This window comes from Rousettus aegyptiacus, unplaced genomic scaffold (genome assembly GCF_014176215.1).
Source record: "Rousettus aegyptiacus isolate mRouAeg1 unplaced genomic scaffold, mRouAeg1.p scaffold_m13_p_4, whole genome shotgun sequence".
NCBI classification, from domain to species: Eukaryota; Metazoa; Chordata; class Mammalia; order Chiroptera; family Pteropodidae; genus Rousettus; species Rousettus aegyptiacus.
In genome coordinates, this window is record NW_023416307.1 from 145,598,324 (window position 1) to 145,620,619 (window position 22,296).

Here is a 22,296-nt window from a genome sequence, read left to right on the forward strand (position 1 = left end):
TTTATATCATACCCCACACTGACAAAATCAGAGAAAAGCATACTTCTTTCTTTCTTTTCTTTTCTTTCTTTCTCTCTCTCTCCTTTTTTTTTTTTTTTTTTTTTTTTACAAAACCCAGATTATCAAAGATACTTCTTTTGTCTAGGGATTCACTTTGATTACAGTAACTTAGATTCTCATATGGAAATGCTTCTGAGAAAGAGGTTTCTGAAGGAAAGATTTTTTTAAGGCTAGATTATTTAAAGTATTAGTTTCTTAATTTTCTGGAAATTCTGGGACTATTAGATTCAAGCAGGCCCTTATTTGGTCTCCATAAATCAGTCAGAGAAGAAGAGCTCCTTTGGAAATTTTACTGTAATTTTAAAAATCCACTCTGGAAAAAGGAAACTACTTCAGACTCACACAATGAGAGGAGACTTTGTTAGTCATAGATACATAAGTGTTTGTAACTTCAGTTTTACAGCTTTACTCATAGGTTAAAAGTTTACTCAGAACATAAACGCTGATTCATATCACAAAGGGCTGTTCTTTGCAGTAGGCATGAAATTTTTTTTACTTGACTTAGAAACCGATTAGAAATAGGTAAACAGACCAGAAAAGATGACCAACGAATAATATTCTCTGTAGTCTCTCACTCAGTCGTAAAAGGTATCCATCCCATGAACCTGACAGATCATTAGATGGTCACTATATTAAACTTTCTTGTCATTGCTGTCAGCAATGGGAAAACACTTATAAGTTATGAGCAAACCAGAAAAAACAAAATCAGAGTCAGAAGAATGAACACAATAGGTAAACCAGCAGCAAAGTTATAATTGGTGCTTGGGATTCACTTCTGGGGGCCAAGAAAAACTGTACCTGGGCTTGTATAGCTCATGAGGTGTACTTTTGGGACAGTGCAGTTCATTTAGCTCCAGAAGTTATGTCCACTTAATCATCTTGGTGGAATCACTGAAGCTGCCAAAGTACAATGATCAAAAAGACCTAAAAATATGTATGTATAAAAACGTGACTCTAGAATGAATACATGTCAGAGATTTAGTTAACTCATTGAGTGACACAGTAAAACTGATTTTGTGAAAATATTGTTTGTTCTCTTAGTCATGATAGTAGTTTGTTGATATTAAAGAGGTTGTCTGTATTAGGAGATATATGCTGAGTTATTTAGGGATGAAGGGTCATGATGTTCGAATTTCAGTTTCAGATGGTCTTAACAAAAAACAAACAAACAAATCCCAACCCAAAAACATGTATGTATATATGTGGGAAAGAGAGAGAGAAAGCAAATATGGTATCATGGTAACAATTGTTGAAACTAAGTAGAGCGTCTGTTGTTACTCATTGTTCTGTTTCTTAAATTTTCTGTGTACTGGAAAATTTTCAAAATGAAAATTGGGAAACATAAGTATATGTAAAAGTATACATTTCAACCTGTCTCTCTGCCTTTTCCTTTCTATTCTGTTTCTTCCATTCTTTATTCCCATTGCCTTTTAGGTAATTTCCATCAGTTTCTTGTTTAATCCTTTTAGGGCCGTCTTTTTTTTTCTTTGATATATAAGCAAATATATACACCTGAATACACATACAGACAATGAACATTTTTAACTCTCCCCATCCGTATATAAGAGGGAAGTATGTTGTACATCTTGGTCTTCTCATATAACAACATTGCTCTTTTCATTTTAATAAAGCAATGGAGAGACATCCAGCCTTCCTCAGTGTCTGGTATATACATATTGGCCCATGGATTTTTTTTTTACTTTCTTGGTAATTCACATGTGTTTAAAGGGATATTTGCTATGTATTAGTCTTCATTTTTGGGGTGCAATGGGAGAATTTCGGGGTTATTCTGTTGATCACATTGCTGGAAATGCAAATCTTCAAATTTAAGATTAAAAAAAAACAATGCTAGGATGTTTGATTGAGAAAAAAACATTTTTTAAAACATTTTCTTTTTTTAGCATGCAGCAGAATTGATTAAAACAGTGGCATCTCGCTATGATGAATATGTCAACGTAAAGGATTTTTCTGACAAAATCAGCCGTGCCCTTACTGCAGCAAAGAAAGATAATGACTTCATATATCATGATCGAGTTCCAGATCTCAAAGATCTAGACTCTATTGGTAAAGCCACACTTGTGAAATCTACCCCAGTTAATGTACCCATCAGCCAAAAATTCACTGGTATGTCAAATATTTAGATACACTTTAATCTTATTCTTTTTTTTTCCCAATGTAATCTGGTTTTTTTTGTAGCCAGAATTACACAGTTGGTATCAGTATGCTTTGAACATAATTTGCATTCATGTTCAAAATGAATATGAGAATAAAAATTGTATCTACAGTGAAATTTTAAGATGGAAAGTAGATGATAAAGTATATGTAAAGTGTACATAAAACTTGAAACTATGTTCGAGTAATGACAAAGACTTTAAATAAGTACTTACGTTGTTAATGTTTGTTATATTATTTAATATTCTGCCATTGAAAATAAACATACATAAATATGACTTATACTTTTGTGGAGTCATGGTTAGATAAATACATGTTTTAATATCCTTGGATATTATAGATATATAAGCAATGTATGAACCTGTAACTGAGATTCCAAGGATAATATTCTAAGTTACTGGGAAAGGACGATTATTTAACTTATTTCTATTTAGCAAACACAAAGTGTTTACCATGTGCCAGGGACTCTTTTAAGTACTTCACAAATATTAGCTCATTTATTTCTCACAACAACCCCATGAAATAGGTAGTTACTATCCCCACTTGACTGATGAGGATACTGAGGATACTGATGTACAGGTGGTTAAGTACTTAATTTGCCCAAGGTCATGTAGTTAGGAAGTATTAGAGCTGGAAATTGAACCATGGCACTGTAGCCCAATCAGTTTAATCAGCAATCGAATAGTGTTTTCTTATGTTTAACTCTTCTTTACCAAAGAGCCCGTAAACTCAAGAAGTTTTAGTTCCGAGAAAAAGCTCTCATTTTCATTGTCTGTTAGTATATCTATTTAAAAACTCTCCTTGTTGTACTTTCAGTAGTGTTTTGGTTTTAAGTATTTGTAGACTTTCGATATAAATATTGAAAAGGAAATGGAATATGAGCAGTCACTTTACAAGTTGAGCTTTCCTTTAAAGTTTTGTTGAATTTCCTTTCCTAATTATAGATCTGTTTGAGAAGATGGTTCCTGTGTCAGTGCAGCAGTCTTTGGCTGCCTATAATCAGAGGAAAGCTGATTTAGTTAACAGATCAATTGCTCAAATGAGAGAAGCCACCACTCTGGCAAATGGGTAGGTAGAGGTTACCTTTCATAAATTTAACTCTAAAGTTCTAATGTCTTTCTCTTTGTTCTTTAATTTAGTAGTTTATGAACATTTTACTCTCTGATCTTGGAGCCGAGTGTCAAAGATATGTGAAATAGCAAATGTAGACACACATGCATACACACATTTCTTGGGGACACTAATTATGTCCTAGCAAATAAATTAGAGTCGGAAGAAGATTACTGAAACAATGAAAATATTTGACCACCGATTTGCATTTTAGGGAATAGTTATTTGAGGCAAATGAGAAGTAGAATTGAATTTTTTAAATTAAGATACACGGTAACATTTAGTATTCTCAACCTATTTTGTTTCTGGTGGATTCATTGGTTTTTAAAAAATCTTAAGTGTAATTTTCGTACAACAAAATACATCCATTCTAAGTATATAGTTCAGTTCTGTTGATAAACATGAATACCCCTGTAACCACCACCACCATGACCAAGACAGAGAGCATTTCCGTCACCCTAAAATACTCCCTCATGCCGCCTTCCCTTCAGTTTCACTTCCCTTGGCCTACAGCCACTACTGATGTGCTCCCTGACACTATAGGTTAGTTTACTTTTTATACAATTTAATGTAAATGTAGTCATTAAAATACGTGAGAATGTATGTTACACAGTACAGTGCAGTATTGCTAGAGTATGCAGTACTTAAGTATGTACAGTCATGTACAGTATATACTCAAAATGTGTTGGGTGTCTTGCACTTAGCATAATGTTTTTGAGATTCATATTTTGTGGATATCAGTTTGATCCTTTTTATTACTGAGCAGTATTCGATTTTATGGTCAAATAGCAGTTTTTTAATTCTTTTACCTGTCGATGGACTTTTCAGTTGCTATGAACATTCATGTACAAATCTTTGTGTTGACATATTTTATTTCTCTTGGATAAATACCTAGGATTAGAATTGCTGAGTTATGTGGTTAGTATATGTTAATTTTCATTCCCCAAATTAACAGTAATTTTGAGCATCTCTTCATGTGCTCATTATTAGTCATTTATATATCTTTCGTGAGGTGTCCGTTGAAATCTTTTGCTCATTTTTAAAAATTGAATTTTTTTCTTGTTAATCTTTGAAGAACTACATATTTTAGAGGCAAGTCCTTTGCCAGATATATGTAATTGAGAATATTTCCTCTTGGTCTGGTTTGCTTTTTCATATTTCAAATTTTGATGAATACATTTTCTTTTTCTAGCAAGAAAGCAACATGAGTTTAACATCCCATTTATTCTATAAATGAAATAATAGAATAATTGTTACTGAGCCACAAACAGATTAAGATTCTGTAATTAATACTTAGATCAACTATGTTCTCTTGATGTTTTGCCTAGATGATATCAAATTATAACTTTTATGTATTTCTGATTTATCAGTGACAGTATAACAATTAGGAGTATAATAAAAAGATTTCATTTTTTAAGGCAGACTTTTTGACTTTTATTTACTTAGACTGAAAGGAGTTAAGTTTGAATTGTGAGCCAAAGGTATTTGTTATATTTTAATGTATATTTCTTACTTTTTGGCTTTTAATTCTAAACTGTGAACTTAGTTCTTTAAGAGTTTTGTTTTTATCAATTATTGACTTTCTGTTTTTCTTTTTTCTTTGCTTTATTTTTCTGTTCGTAGAACTTATACCCTTTTGGGGCGCTAACTCCTTTGCTGTTGATTCAGATACAGGAGATTAATGTTTCAAAGGTGGTTTAAACCTCTAGATGACATAGTATTTCATTTTTTCAGGGTGTTAGCTTCCCTTAATCTTCCAGCAGCAATTGAAGATGTATCTGGAGATACCGTACCTCAGTCTATATTGACTAAATCCACATCTGTGATTGAACAGGGAGGCATCCAGACTGTTGATCAGTTGATCAAAGAGCTACCTGAACTGCTACAAAGGAATAGAGAAATCCTAGATGAGGTATGTTTTAAGAGATTGCTTTTCAGATAAAAGTATTTGGACGCCTGTTGTCCAGCAGGGATTAGGACTGGAAACTTTCTCCAGTTCGGTTTTATAGGGTAGTACTCATCATCTTGGTGAATTTACTGTGGCCCAGAGCCTGACCTTCAGCCTCATGAAGAAGTTTGATTGTGTGAGAATGGCCTCATACATGTCTATAAGGGTAGTAAATGCACATCAATGAAACTCATATGACCATTGTGTAATACTAGTATACTTGAGAAAATACCATCAAACAAAATTCTTAATAATTAGCGATAGCTTTTATATTAAAGATTGGGTTTCTTGGTGAACATGAAATCAGACAAAGGAAGTTAGGCCATCAAATGGTTTATAAGCCCCCTCATCCATCTTCCAGTAGAGAGGACATTTTATCAATAGGAATGGAACACTAGAAGTATTTTGGCTAAAGCCAACTGTTTGCTAGTTATTCTCCTTTTACTTTGTTTTCAGCTCTTTTACCTAGTTGATAACATTTCTTTCTTCAGCTGTAAATATATTCAAGCTGGATATATTGGCTTTTGCCAGTTTAGGAATCAATATCTCTCTTAGGTGATTTTTGTTATCATCCCTGATGTTTTGATTTTTCAGTTAACTTTTAGAAGATACTATATTTATATCATTTCTAAGTACTTTGGGGTGGGGCAGAGTACTTAAGTACTTATGATGGTATGAACCCTGGAGATGATAATATTAACCTCCCAGGGTTATTTAAAGGATGAACTATACTGCAACAATGAAATGCCTAGCCTATGGGATATATAGTATGTGCTTAATAAGTTACTGCTATTACTACTATTATATTACTATGGTGATAATGTTGCAATTATTATAACTGATATGATGGTAGTGTTCATTATTCACCTTTCAGTGCATTTCAGCTATTGGAAAAGGTTAAGAAACTTAAATGGAAACTTACTGCATTATTAGCCTGGGAAATCTGATTTATGAGAGATTCTACATTAATTATACAGTCAGCATTACCAGCCTTACCTATGTAGATGTAATCAGTAATCAGAAAAAGTAAAGCAAACAGAATTGATGTTACATTGTTCAGTACCAGAGCCTCCAAAAGCAGAATCTCTGACTCCACCCAGACCTACTGAATCAAGATCTGCATTTTACAAGATCCCAGGATGATTTGTGTGCATGCTAAAATTTCACAAATATGGCTCTTAAGGTCACAGACTTCATTCATCAGGATGCCATATAGTCCTTCACAATTTGTTGGTTTGTGGGTCAAACAAGCTCATTGTCTGGTGTTGCAATTGAAAGGACATTGGAATAGTAGATAGACCTAGGGAGAAAAAAGTGGAGAGAGCCGTTCAAGATTGTACCTTAGTGAAAGCAGCAAGAAGTAATTAATCCTGGAGAAGAAGACAAACACTGGAAAATGCAGGCATAGCAGGTCAAATGGAAAGTGGTCTGGGGCATTTAGTATGTAGAGGTTATAATAATAAATCATTATTTAATGTTTTATTGTTTAAACATAATTCAGTTGTTAAGTTCACAGAACATGGAGTTATATTTGGACTTCAGTCCCAGTTCTTATTCCTGTGACCCTGGGTGGATCAGTTTATTCATCCAAAAAATAAGGCTAATAGTATTTAGCATATAAGGTAGTTGGGACATGTGATCATACATGTGCCTGTTAGTTGTTAAATATAATTATTACTGTATTTCCTTGGTCTTAAAATGTGATTAGAAGATGCATATTTGATTCGAAACAAGTTTTATGGAAAAAATTGCCTAATGAAATACTATGTATCAGTTGTGAAGAGCATCTTCATTAGAAATCGCAATGTGAAAAACCTCATCTATAATTAGGAAAAACTGGCAGTGTTTATGTTTGTTGTCTGCCTATCTTAATATAAGACACTTTTATTTATCTCATTTGATATTCTTATAACAGCCTGTAAGTTAGCGTCACTGTTACTCTGTCAGTTGCACTTAGAGAGTCTCCTTGTAAGTAAGCTGTAAGTTATGAAATAAGTAGATTGTGCAGCTGGTACTCTTTGAGTGTTTGTCTCTTTGGTAGCTTTTGGAAATTTAGATTCTGTAGTTTAGAATATTTTGATTTTCAAAAGTTTTGAAGTATCAAACTAATTTATTTTTAAAATAATAAATTCATCCTATTTTGGATCTGTTGGGCCCTTTCAATCTTAGATCCCTGTCCATGGATTCTATTTCTTCAGTTATTCCTCTTTTTTCTGTTCTTTCCATTGTGTCTTAATGAATTTCTTTTAGATTGGTCATGGTGCTTCTGGAAGAGTTCCTCATATCAACATTTCTTTTTCTTTTTGTCCTCTTATTCTTTTGGGAGATTCTCAGGCTAGCCTTCTACCTCATTAATTGGCTATTTATCTGCCTTTTGTGTTCTTCAGCCATTCAATTACGTTAAAAAAAGTTTAAAAATATTTTTCATTTCCCAGATGTCTAACTGCTTCTTTAAAAAGTCACCTATGTATATCTTACAACTAAACTACATGCGTGTTCTTTTTTTGAGGTAAAATTCACATAACATAAAATTAACCATTTTAACCTCTTTAAAGAGTCCGCATTCAGTGGCTTTTGTACATTCACAATATTGTATGAGCATCAACACTCTTCTAATTTCAGAATATTTTTGTCACTCCCAAAAGAACCTTGTACTATTAGCAGTCACTCCACTAATGGCAATCATTCTGGCAATCACTAATCTGATGTCTGTTTCTACGGATTTACTTATTCTGGAAATTTCATATAAATTGATTCATAAACAGTAAGTGGCCTTTTGAGTGTGCCTTTTTTCAATTGGTGTAATGTTTTCAAGGTTCATCCATGTTGTAGCATGTATCTATACTTCATTTTCTTTTATGGTTAAATAATATTCCATTATTTGGATCTACCACATTTTGTTTATCCATGAATGATAAATATTTGGGATTTTTCACTTTACGATTTTTCTGAATAATACTGCTATTTGTGTACTCTTGAGTATATATACATAGGAGTGGAGTTGCCGGGTCATACGGTAATTCTTTGTTTAACTTTTTGAGGAACAGCCAAACTTTTCCACAGCAACTGCAACATTTTAATTCTTACCATCAATAGATGAAGGTTCCAGTTTCTCTACATCCTTGCCAACTCTTATAATTTTTTTTTTTCACTATAGTCATTCATATGCATATGAAGTGGTATCTCATTGGTTTTGATTTGACTTTACATATAGAAAATTCTAAAGTTAGAAGTTTGATAGGGTTTGCATTAAATGTTTAGATCAGTATGGGGAATATTGCCAATCTTAACAATATCACGTATTCCAGTCCATGAACATGGGCTGTCATTCTGTTTAGTAAGGTCTCCTTTAATTTTCAACAGTTTTGTAGTTTTCAATGTACAAGTCTTGAACCTCTTTGGTTAAATTCATTTCTAAGCATTTTATTCTTTTTTGATGCAATTATAAATAGAATTGTTAATTTTCTTTTTGGATTGTTCATTGGTAGAGTATAGAAATACAGCTGATTTTGTATGTTGATTTTGTATTCTGCAACTTTACTGAATTTATTGACTTTTAATAGTTAATTTGTGGATTCCTCAGGATTTTCTATATATAAAGTCATGTTATCTTCAACTAGAGATAGTTTTATTCTTTCCTTTCCCAGAAACCTTAAATTTGGAATAATTTTAGATTTACAAAAAGTTGTAAATTTAGTGCAGAGAGTTTCTTCACTCAGCTTCCCCCAAAATTAAAGCCTTATGTAGTGATGGTACATTTATTAAAACGAAGAAGTAAACATTGGTATAATACTTTACTCAGATTTTACCAATTATTCTATTAATGACCTTCTTCTGTTTCAAGATCCAGTCTAGAGTACATTTAATGCATTTAATGTTCAATGATTTTTAAATTTTGAATTCACATTTCCTGGAACTTAATTTGTGGGAAATCTTTGAGGTCCGGGTTTAAAGCAAATTCTTTTAGAGAGGGTTTTTTGTTTCCGCTATGAAAAGATGTTATATACGTGACACCTCTTTAAACTTATTTATTTATTTTTTGTGTGTGGTTACTCTTTTAATCATTTCATCTTAGGGCTTTGTATCACACAGGTAGTGAGTGTGATTTCGGGTCCTAAGTTCAGGCTTTAGTTTAGACATCTTAGGTGATACTTTTCTATTTAGAGCCAGGTTCAAACAGATTAAGTTTTCTTCTGTTAGGCAGTTTTTCTTTTAAAAAGTCATCCACTGAGCGTCACCCATTTGGAAGTATCCCGTCGTGAGGGAGGATAGCGCCTTTGATCTCACCTCCTACTCTCCTTAGCCCCACCTATGTTTCTTGTCTCCTACTCATGTTCTTATAAATTCACATTCTAAGCCAGTAGTGAATTATGTAGTTGGTGAACTGACAGTGGTGGACCAGTTCTGGCTTGTGGCCTATTTTTGTATGGTTCACGAGTAAAGGATGATTTTTATCATTTTTAGAGGGTTGTAAAAAAAGAAAAAGAAGAACAGTGACAGAGACTGTGGCCCACAAAGCCTAAAATATTTACCCTACTGTTTTACAGAAAAGTTTGCAGAACTCTGCTCTAGACTATTGGATTAGCAGCTACCATTGACTTCAGCACTTGTCTGTACCTGTAGATTAGTACTTTCTTCTGTTTCTGGCCCCTACTGTCCTGTTTTCTCAGCTAAGCATTAAAAAGGCATTTTTATATGCAAATTTTCAGTTTGATGTATTGGAATAGAAGTCCAGATCTTTTATTTTCATGTAGTTAAATTATTTGGTTTTCTCTTTGTTTCATTTGTGGCTTATATACTCCAAAGGCTCTGTATTTATTTTTATCTTAAAAAAAAAAGTCTTTGTTTAAAGTAGTCTTGTATATGGATGTATGTAATCTCTTAATTCTTTTTAATTTCACTGACTAAGGTAATGGTTAACCTAGCCTTAAATTTTATGACTTTTTGTTTATATACATTATAACATAGATTTCTGCAACAAAAATTATGCCAATTTATATTCTAACCAGTAACAGAATTCCCACGTCACTAATTCTCATCTGTTTTGAGTATGAGCACTTAAAAAAAATGTTTGAAATTTTTACACCAGAAATGATATTTCATTGTTTCTTTGATTCCTTTTCAAAAAGTCTCTAAGGTTGTTGGATGAAGAAGAAGCAACTGACAATGAGTTAAGAGGGAAATTCAAGGAACGCTGGCAAAGGACACCATCTAATGAACTTTATAAGCCTTTAAGAGCAGGTAAAAATGTGCATAAATGACTTTCATATGGAGTAGAGTCTCAATTTAGATCCATAATTTTTTTGCTTGATTAAATTAGGCACAATAATAAACCTGCTTGAATAGCAGTTATGTGCTATTAGAAAAATCTAGGTGTTTTTGCTCACTTTGGTGTAAGATAAATAAGAAAGGTAGTCCATGTTCCTTATAAGAAGTTCAGCTTCTTAAGAAGGGTATAAAGTGAAAATTAAAATGATTCTATAACTCTCCTTTTCTGTTCCAAGCCCTGTACATATTTTAAAAACATAAATGAGATCATATTATATGTATGGTTCTGTAATTTCATTTCACTTAATAGCGAATCTTTAGTGGTAAAAGATGAGTTTTAACAGTTATTGTTATGTTTTCAACTTTGGTTAAGATTTTGTGCTTGTTAAGATAATTTATGTCTTCATGGAAGCTTGTTTTATTTATCTCTGTAAAGAGCATTAATACTATTGAGATTTTTCTAAAAATGTATCTGCTGTTAAGTCTAGCTGAAGCAGTAATCCTTTAAGAGAGGAATACTTTTTAAATAAGTTGTAACAGTTTTGGGGGGAATGATTTTCTCTATTCATGAGTTGTTGGAAAAGATGAGATGAATGGCAATTAGCTTTTATTTGGTGGACAGTAACCACAAATGTATTTTGAAGTATAACTGTGCTTTTGCTTTATAATTGGTTTTTCAAAAACAAGAATGCAAAGACTGACAGGAGCTGAGTTTCTGTTATCTAGTAAATTGGGGCCTGTACAAGGGAGAAAAGGTAAAAATCTTCCTAAGAGAGGAGCTCTAAAATGCTGAAATTTAAGTTTGAAAAATTGGAGCATGTAGAAGGAGAACAGAACTAAAAGTACACCAGCCCGTAAACATACCTGTTAACATCAGTGCTGTACTCTGCTAACATTCTTTTTTTCCCACAGAGGGAGCTAACTTCAGAGCAGTTTTGGATAAAGCTGTGCAAGCAGATGGACAAGTGAAAGAACGTTATCAGTCTCACCGTGACACCATTGCCCTTCTGTGTAAGCCAGAACCTGAGCTGAATGCTGCCATCCCTTCTGCTAACCCAGCAAAGACCATGCAAGGCAGTGAGGTGAGAAGATGCATTTTGATGTGGCTGGTCATCTTTATGAAAACTATGTTCAAGCCGTTATGTACAATGAATTGCTGATTTCTTTCTTACTAGCATCTTTTTAAAAATGCAGATGTCAATTGAGGTTATATTTAAAGTGGCATGATATCTACACCGAATAATAAGTAATTATACTAATACTATTACTGTCTTATATTAATAATTTTTATTTATTGAATGTCTCCTATGAGCTAAGTACTATATTCAACATACTACATATGTTCACAGTATTTAATTAAGGTTTTATAAAAGAGCGAAAATTTCCTGAAGTGGAAAGACTGAGTTTGGCTGTATACTCTTCTGACCAAATTCATTGTTTCTTACATTATTCTATATTGCCTTCCACCATCTTCCATTGGGATTACTTCTGAAAGGGAAGTTGACAAGATATGCTTGTTATTAAATGGATAACATCATCATGGCATTTCTACTGGTGATAAGAAGGAGAAAATCAGTAGTGGGGCATCTGATTTGGAGAGTCCTAAAAGAGGGGAAGTCTAAGTATGATTTAGTGTGTTATCATTGTGAAGGTAATATGGTAGGATAGAGGCCCTGAAGTGCATAGGAAAATAAACCAAAGGGCAAGAGTACTGCTAAAAACTTCTTAAAAAAGTGTAGTTTCCTGGGACAGTAGATTTCCTTATTTCTCTTTCCACAGGAGCATTTCATGCATTTATTTAACAAAGACTTATTAGGTATCTACTCTGTATAAGGCATTGTGCTAGGTACTTTGAAAAATTGACAGATGTGCTATACACAGCCTTTACCCTCGATTTGCTGTCTGGTGTGGAAGATTATATATATAAGAATAACTCTAATACAGTGTAGAAACTTAAAAGTGTCATAACCAAGTAAAGTAATGCTGTGAGGATTTAGATGTCAAAGTACTTAAATTCCAGTATTTTGGAGCTACTTTCTTAAGAGGATTTTTAAGAAGTTAGCACATTAGGAGACCAGAGTAGGCAGGCAGAAAAAGTGAACATATATAGGATCCAGGAAGGCCTGAGTGAGTAGGTGTGTCCAGAGAAGCTGCTAGAGCTTCAGTGGAAACCAGCCCCCAAAGTGAAGAGAAGACTGCGTGGTTGAATGTGTGCGGAACCTGAATCTCTGAAGGGAGGGAGAGCCTGATAGAACAAAGAATATTAATTACAGTAGTCCCCGTTTATCTGAGGGGGATATGTTCTAAGACCTCCAGTTGATACCTGAAGCTGGTATTATTGAACTCTCTATATACTGTGTTTTTCCCCACACATACATACCCATGATAGTTTAATTTATAAATTAGGCTCAGTAATATACTAACAACAATAACTAACAGTGAAAGAAAAATTATAACAATACACAATAATAAAAGTTATGAATGTGGTCTCTCTCAAAATACCTGATTGTACTGTACTCACCTTAAAGGGAGCACATTATGGTTTCTCTTTGACATATCCAAATTGCCAGCATTATTACTCTTGGCTTTGGGGCCATTATTAAGTAAAATAAAGGTTATTAGAACAAAAGCACTACAATACTGCAACAGATGGGTGGCTACTAAGTGACTAAAGGGTAAGTAACATGTACAGCTTGGAGACTCTGGACAAAGGGATGATTCACGTTTGGGCAGGATGGAGTGGGCAGTGAGAGAGTTCAGTACGTTACTCAGAACAGTATACAGTTTACAACTTGTGAGTTGTATATTTCCAGAATTTTTTATTTAATATTTTGGTCTGCAATTGACTATGGGTAACAAATTGTGGAAAGTGAAAACACGGATAAGTGAGGACTGCTTTAGCTGCTCTGAAGAAATGGAGAAGAAAAGGAAAGTGCTTAGGAGATTAATTTGTAAAGAACAGAAATTATAGACTACAGAACAGCAACAAATGGCCCTTTTTTATTTTAGAAAAAAATCTGTTTAGTATCCTCCCCCATTTTTTCTTTTTTTCGATGTAATGTACATGACTCAGAAATTATATGGCTTTTGTCCTTTGATTCGCCTGCTTTCAATAGAAAAGCAAAAGCAGTTTGTGCTGAGAAAAATCAGAATTAGTGTAGTTACATTTATTATTCACTTGTAGTAATAGCTGCTTTAATAAAAATCTATAGTGGTATTACATAAGGGAAGGACACTTTTATAGTCAATATGAAGTTATTTTACTGAAGCTAGATTTTTTGGATAGAGGTGACCAAAAAATTTTCAGTGACCTATATATTCATTCATCATATACATTTATCAAAAAAGGCAAACATGTTTATAGAAGCTATTTCAGATAGTTGTCATAGTAGTTCATGACACAATTGAGCCATAGTTTTAATGTGAAAACTCAGTCATTTGAATTGCTGATTATAAAAACTATGCACAGTATATGTTTTATTAAGAGGTTAGCTTAATGGTATGGCTGTTTTTTCTTTCATTATGAAGAGGCCTGCTCTCTAGTTATTCACCTTTGTCTATTTAGGCATCTGGTTTTAGATATTAAGATACTCTGAAAAATGTTGGAGACTGTCATTAACTTGTATTTAAAGGTACTTTTTAAAAATACTTAGAGCTCACTGCTTGTGATTGTGGGCCTCTGATCATCAGGTCTGGAATCTAGTCCACACTCAGCTAGCCAAGCTTTGGCTCTAGTTAGTGTAAGGTCTGAGTCCTTACCGAGGATGGGGCATCTTCTTTGCACAAAGGTGATATATATTCACTTATACTCACAGTATTGCATCTGCCTGGGGTGATTGAGGGGTTTTTAAAAAAATCTTCGTCTCCTCAGAGATAGTGCATAAAATAGCACTGTCTAAAGCTGTGTGCACTCCCAGCAGGTGCTTTTTTTTGTGGTTCACACAAAGACACCTTAAAGACTAGTGAATGATCTACAGACAGCTTTTACTCTTAGATTTTCATAACAGAAAGTTTATAGAGAACTGTTTAGACTGGCTGACATATATGCATTCATTTGTTCAGCAAACATTAGTTGAGGGCCTACTGTAACTCAGGAACTGTGCTGGTCTTCGTGGTCCCTAACAGAAAGATGGAAAACTCCTCTAGGTTAGCTTTAGAGTTAGGCTAAATGCGGTCAGGTTCCTGCTGTTCTCTTGTTCTAGACATATTCTTGTGTCTGCCTTTTCATTTTTCTGAAACGACAAGGTCTGAAAAGTGAAGTTGAAAATTTCATTGAGAGCATTTCTTATGAGCATTTATTTGGTGCTGTTAAATGCTACAGAGTTTTATAATCTGAACAGACAGATCCAGCCCACTTGCTGTTTTTGTATGGCCTGTGAGCCAGGAATGCTTTTTACATTTTCAAATGGTTAAAAATAAATCAAAAAAACAGTATTTCATGACATGTGGAACATCATTGTTTATAAAAAAAATTTCATTGTTTATAAAAAATTTTTGTTCGGACATAGCTGTACTCATTCCTTTATTTTGTTAATGGTTGCGTGTGCACTATAAAGACAGATTTGGATAGTCGCAACAGAGACTGTGGTTCACAAAGCCAAAACCATTTTCTATCTGGTCCTTTACAGGAAAAGTTTGCTAGCCCCTAATTTGAATTATGAAGAACAGACAGTCTAGGTCAGGGGTCCCCAGACCCCAAGCTGTGGACTGGTACTGGTCCGTGGTCTGTTAGGAACCAGGACACACAGCGGGAGGTGAGCAGTGGGCAAGTGAGAGAAGCTTCATGTGTATTTGTGGCTGCTCCCCAGCGCTAGCATCACCCCCCTCAGCTCCACCTCAGATCCTCAGGCCTTAGATTCTCATAGGAGCAACTGGTCCTTCATGCCAAAAAAAGCTGGGGACTACTAGTCTAGGTGATCTCATTCCTGCCTTTCTGTTTGACCTCATCTCCCTCCAGTCTGTCTTTTGTTTACAATGCTTCAGCCAGACTGGCTTTTTTTCCCTTCCTTCTAAACAGGCTGAGCTTGTTCCTGCCTTGGGACTTCTACACTTACTTTTCCCTCTGTAAGAGACTCCTTCTCTTTGCTTTGCCTTCCTTCCTCGTTTTCTTTTGTCATTGTCTATCATATGACTTTCTTTGTCTATTTATTTAATCATTCCCCCCCCCCCCCCGCCCCAGGGACTCTAATTTAGCACCTAGAACAATTCCCAACACATAAGGATTCAGAAAGTATTTGAATGATAACCGCTGGCACTCTCACTTAATAAAGGAATGTAATTGTTTGCAGTTTAAAGCTAATTGGAGCTGTTTATAAAACATACAAATAAATACCACAGGATTCTAATTATTTATACTTTAACATGATAACATGTTAAGCCTCAGACTTGAGTTTATTTAGGCATTGATTTCCTTTTCTTTATTATCCGGATCATTCACTTGTGGAAGCGATCTAATTCATTTTCTACATTATTTACTCTGTTAAAATGTGGCCAGTTATCTGAAATAGTTAAACTAGTATCTGTGACAGTTAAAACAAAAGGATGTTTGTCATACAATGAATCTCTATATGGTAGTTTAAAAGTTCATTTATAAATTGGTTGTTTCAAATGGCATATTTTTCGGAGACTTAGAATCATAGCATTGTGATATGGAATAAGACTTGATAAATAGTTCTTTTGTCCCTCTTTACCATTCTGGTTAGAAAACCAACTACCAGAAAAGTTAGGAAGTTAGCTTTTCTTGATAATGCAGCTGGTATTACAACTTCTGGTTTTTAAAATCTTGAAGGAGTTCTCTTCCCACATCACTCTGCTGCCTTGTGTACAATTCTTCATCGAAGAGGAATTTGTGTTCATGTGAACCATGTCTGTCTTCTCAGAATACTTACTAGCTAACTTGGGAGTATTATCACCACAATTTTGACTTACTATTTGATGAGAGGATCTTAGGATCTTAGTTTCTATACTATATAAGAGACATTGAGTCTGTTTCAAGATGATACTATTAGTGTTCCTGACTTTCAACTTTGTTTGTTAGACAATTTTTTAAACCACTTCTGCATATTCCTATTTCTCCCCCAGATTATTTTGCTTGGCTGATTTTTTTTTCTTCCTAGCTTCTGTTGGACATAACTTATAGAGAGATTAAAATGTCATTTCTTATTTTTCTAATAGCTAAACAGACTTCACATAGGGTAAAGTCTTAAGTCAAAGTCATGGCTAAAGTTCCATTGTCAATTTAAATATGCCAACAGTTAATACTATTGCAGCCTTGTTAAATTTATATCCTATTGCATCCCTCAATACAAAACGTGTCACATAATTACAGAAATAGTTATAATTCAGCAAAATAAAGGATGCTTTAAGTCTTAATCCTCTTGTTCCTTATTTCCCTGTCCCTGTCTAAATGCTTAGATGTCTCAGCCTCTTCAGTTCATCATGTACCCAAAGTGTAGCATTAAACCATAAAACTTAACTACCAGTTAATAATAATGGCTAATACTGATTGCACACTTGGCCTGTTAGAAATTATGCTGAGCATTTTATATGGATTTGTGTAGTCTTCACAACAGTACTGAGCTAGTAGGTACCAATATTATTCTCATTTCGCAGGTGAGAAAATTGAATTTTCCAGACAACAAACTGCCCTAGGTTGCACAGTATAGCTAAGTCTATTAAAACTACTAAGGGAGTATGGTCAGAGTTGAAATTTTTTTTCTATGTGATTATGTTTCACTTTCATGGACAGCTGGTTCATTGGTTTTTGTATTAAGTTTTGATTTAATTTTAATTGTGTTTTGAATGGGTAAAAAAAGTACATGATTCAAAAGGCCGTGCAGAGAAATCTCATTCCTTTTCTTTCCACCTTGTTCCCATCCACTTTCTATAAGTCACCATATTCATTAGTTTGCGGTTTGTCCTTAATGTTTTCCCTTTTTGCAAACATATATACATAATATATTATGTGTGTGTATATCTGATTTCTATCACTAAAAATGCAACATACTGTATATATATGCTTTTGCACATCTTCTTCATTTACTGGTATATCCTGTAAGATTTTTATCCATGTTATTAATATCAAATTGTCTTAGGTCCCTTAAACAGATTTTGTCATGTCTCCCCAGGTATGATTCTTTCTTCTTTTCCTTTTAGAGTAGAGTACCTGATTTGATGCTTCTTGGAGCTCAAGGAGTCGTTCTTTCTACTGCCCACACCCTCATTTTTTCTTTTTGTTTTTAAATTGATTCAGTATTAAGATTAGGACACTTAAAAGATATATAGTTGGTAAACATAGGCCAAAAGGAAGATCACCTAGATTTAGAAGAACTTTAGACTTCTAAAGAAGGTTAGTCTGGACAGTTCTGTCAAAGAACTGGGATGAAGAGTGGACGTAAATTCTTAGAAATAGGCAGTTGGTGAGGAGGGCCACTGGAGTTGGAAATGCCGCTAGCAAGAAGGAACAGTGGCGTAGATGGGGTTCACGGATATCCCCTTTTTCCTTTGACTTTTCTTCAGCTGTCTTATGAGCATCATTGGGGCAAGTAGATATGGGAATTGGGGCTGTGTTCTCCCTGGTGGTCCTAGCAAAAGTGTGGAGAGATGGCAGTGAAAGAGGACAACTTGTAAGTGGCATTAGAGGACACTTGAACACTATAATGCTGTTACTATAGAGGGGTTTTATGAATCACATGGATGTAAATCAGAGACTGCCTGGACTGAATAAAGTGTAAAATTCTTAATGAAAGAACCCTCTCTCCTTTCTCTCCCAATATATAAAATAAGCACATGGTTTATAGTTTTCTATTATATCTATTTTTTATCTCTTTAAAGTATTCTCTCCATCTATATTTCTCTATTTTCTGCCTCCGTGACTTTCTCCATAAGTCTCCCTCAGTTTTCCTGTGTTGGCAAAATAGAGTATCTACTTACTTGGCAAAAACTCACCTTCCTCTGCCTCAAAGTCATAAGAGGTAGGCAGTCTAGTGTAAAGTGGATAAGAGATTGGTTTTGGACTCAGGCAGACTTAGCAGATTTTACCTCTGCTCCTTAGTAGCTTTGTAACTGTGAGTGTGTTACATAGTTTTTGAGACAACTTTCTCATGGGGGAATAAAGGTAATATATATTCTATGGGATATTATATGAAACACATTAAATTATATTTGAAGTGCTTAGGACAGTGCCTGAAACATAATGAATGTTCAGTAAATTGTAGGTTTTGGCTAGTGTTATTTTCTCTGTTGCTGTTAAAATCTGAGTTCATCAAAGTTGCAATGTCTATATCTAAATCTGATGTACAATTTATACTTGGCTCTCTGAGAAATCTTCTCTCCCTGACTGAATTTTTTTTAAATTTAATTTTATCAGTTTCAGGTATACCTTACATTGGTTAGACATTTATATAGTTTATAAAATGATTCCCCTAATTGCTCTTTCTCTTCTCTGGCTCTCTACCTAGCCAGTACATTAATGCTTACTGCATTCCCTATGCTATGCTCCCCATCCTGTGACCACATATCAGCTACTAATTTGTACTTTTTTAACCTTTCACCCCATTCTCCCAGCCCCCCAACCTGCTCCCCTTTGGCCGGCGCCAGATTGTCCTCTATATTTGTGAGTCTGTTTTTGATTAGTTTGTTCTTTTTGTTCCTTAGATTCCGCTTATAAGTGAACTTTTATTTATAAGTCCCTTCTTGAAATTGGCTTCTGTTTTTTTTGGCAATTAAACTAAGGTTTTTGTTATTATTGTTTAGGTTGTAAATGTCTTAAAATCCTTGTTGACAAATCTTGATGAAGTCAAGAAGGAAAGAGAAGGTCTGGAGAATGACCTGAAATCAGTGAATTTTGACATGACAAGCAAATTTTTGACTGCTTTGGCTCAAGATGGTGTGATAAATGAAGAAGCTCTTTCTGTTACTGAACTGGATCGAGTCTACGGAGGTCTCACCACTAAAGTCCAAGAATCTCTGAAGAAACAGGAAGGACTTCTTAAAAATATTCAGGTGCAGTTTATACGCTTCAATAAGATTTATGTTTTAAAAAATTACAGAAAAGATAATTCTGGACTAAATATGTATTCATTTAGGATTGTGGTTTTTGCAACTAGTATGTATTGATAGGGATCTGTAATCATTTTTGATTGCTTTGACATGTACTAAATTTGTGGTATTTTCACTTAAAGATTTAAAGCGCTGTGCTACTCCAAAAGAAATATTAGGTAAATTTCTAGTAATTCCTGCATGTAATCATAGATGATTTTTATAGTTAGAAAAATAGCAATAAAAATGTTAGGAACTATTTTAATTTGATAAACATAAATCATAAATCTTTCTTTTAACAAGGTCTCACACCAGGAATTTTCTAAAATGAAACAATCTAACAATGAAGCTAACTTAAGAGAAGAAGTTTTGAAGAATTTAGCTACTGCATATGACAACTTTGTTGAACTTGTAGCTAATTTGAAGGAGGGCACAAAGGTATGATGTACAAAGAACAATTGCTAACCAGTACAGATGTGGAAGTATAGTTTGGGAAGTTGTTTTTCCAGTTGGACCATATTATTCTTTCCTTCAAATTTGTTAGCTTTCATGTATTTTGTCTCAGAGTTTTGTTATAAGAGCTTAATTAAGTTGGCAGCATTTCCTGGGAACTTTGATGAATTTTGTATTTTGCCAGGCAGAAAGGGTAATAGGCATTTGCTGTAGCAGGAATTAGCACAGAGATATCAAAAGCCAGTGACACCTTTTTGCGGGGTGGAAAGTTCACCACTTTGAGTGAATTATGAGGAAACAGTAGTCAAAGCTGACCTGTGGTGGGGAAGGTGGGCGGGAATGGCTTTTATATTCTGCGCTAATGGTTTGGATAATGATACACTTGTAATTGCCTGAGTCTCAGAGTGCTTACTAAATATGTTTTAAGTATTTTATTGTTTTCCTTTTAAAAAGTTGAGAGAAATGCTTATATTTGTTTTTACAATTACTCTGCTTACGAGTGAACAAGTGATATTCAAGCTTTTCAGATATGCCACACCTTTGGTACTTTAACTGCATAGTGTTCATTGAGTAAAATTATCTTGATGTAAATACGGTACATATGATGTAAAGCCCTATGAAGAGAAGGTAGAAATAATGCAGAGCTTTTGAAATAGGGAAGGTAGTGAAATATTTTAATTTGGTTTAAAATACTTTGTTGAAATAGATAAGCTGAAAAACAATCCAGAGAACCTTGGGAAATTCTTCTAAGGAATTTCTGCATTTCTGAAGTGAATGTACAAATCTAGTTCTTCCAATTAAATAGGTTTAGTGTCTTTATTAAATCGTTGACTATAGTAATTGGGAAAATGTTAATGATTGTGAAACTTGTTGCCATTTAATTTTTGGTGACATTGTTATCTAAAGGTGATTTTATTATTTTCTTTGGGAAACTTAGGTCATATTTAATATTAAGTTGTTGGACTTAAGTGATATGACTGTGTCTCATGCACAAGATTTTGGTTCTTTAGTTTTAACCATTATTGACAAATGAGCTTTAGATTTTGTTCCTCCTTATATAAAAAATTGTTCATGTTTATCATATTTGTTTTTTGCTTATAGTTTTACAATGAGCTGACTGAAATCCTGGTCAGGTTCCAGAACAAATGCAGTGATATAGTTTTTGCACGGAAGACAGAAAGAGATGAACTCTTAAAGTAAGTTTGTTTGTGTATCAATTTGTACTTAAAGTATTTTTCTTTTAATAATTCCACGTGGAGACATTTGGGGTGAACTTGGCAGTACGAAATAGCAATTTCCTTCCTTTTTTCCTGGATATTTTACACATAAACAAGCAAACAACTACGATCTGGGAGCAAAAATATAAAAAGAGCAGAAACTCTACATATAGGAAGTACAGTGATGTCACAAATAACAAAACAGCTCACAGTGGCAGATCTCAGGAAATGCCAGCAAACATAAGCAGTTTACCATGAAGTGGCAGATAGGTCCGTTACATACACTAGAGGCGCAGAACATGGAGAAGACAGGGTCAATAGCTCAGAGAGTATCAGAAAAATCACTTTCTGAAGGAGCCTACTCAGAAAGCTGGGCCAACATTGATAGGAAGAGAATATCTTTACTAAGGTGAAAAGGGTAACAAAATTTAACAACTTAATTGATAAAGAACATTCACCAGAATAATATTGTCACAGAGCAGATGAAAATGCTGGGTTAACATTTCACCATGAATTAAGAAACAAAACCAAAACAAACAAACAAAAGTTGGGAAGCAATTTCTCTAAGGCACACCAAAAACAGAAGTACCAGAACTCAAGGTGATGATTAAGTAAGAAGTGATAAAATGTGAAGTGTCAGAATTCAGGAAAGAGGAAGAGAATAAAACCATCACAGATATAAGATGAAATGGGAAGGAGCACAAAAGGAGAATATAGGCAGTGAAGAAAACACAGGAACACAGAGTAGAAATGAAGAAATCAAATAAAATGAAACCAAAACAGAATTAGAGAGAGATGGACAAAGAAGATTCAGTATGTGTAAGATTGAATTCCCCTCTAAGAAGAAAAACCAAAATCGTGAAAAAAACAAATATTTAAATGATAATACTCAAGAACCTTTTCCTAAAACCAGGAAAGGCTTATGGAAAGTATTTTATGGTTGGAAAAATTAGCAAGAACTGCCAACACCAAGGCATATAAATTATTAGCCTTAAAAAGACAATGGAAGGATCCTTTAGGCAGCCAAGT

The 22,296-nt window shown here is 34.1% G+C and overlaps 1 protein-coding gene across 2 annotated transcripts in view; it reads left to right on the top strand.

The window, feature by feature from the left end:
* LOC107517728 (programmed cell death 6 interacting protein) overlaps window positions 1-22,296 on the top strand; it is a 51,100-nt gene that overhangs the window by 24,177 nt on the left and 4,627 nt on the right. For both annotated transcript variants that reach the window (XM_016158788.2, XM_016158789.2), the window contains exons 8-15: window positions 1,962-2,184; window positions 3,177-3,300; window positions 5,077-5,254; window positions 10,420-10,531; window positions 11,471-11,640; window positions 19,313-19,561; window positions 19,901-20,035; window positions 21,152-21,246. In XM_016158788.2, the coding sequence (XP_016014274.1) occupies window positions 1,962-2,184; window positions 3,177-3,300; window positions 5,077-5,254; window positions 10,420-10,531; window positions 11,471-11,640; window positions 19,313-19,561; window positions 19,901-20,035; window positions 21,152-21,246 (1,286 nt within the window). The remainder of the gene's footprint in view (window positions 1-1,961; window positions 2,185-3,176; window positions 3,301-5,076; window positions 5,255-10,419; window positions 10,532-11,470; window positions 11,641-19,312; window positions 19,562-19,900; window positions 20,036-21,151; window positions 21,247-22,296) is intronic.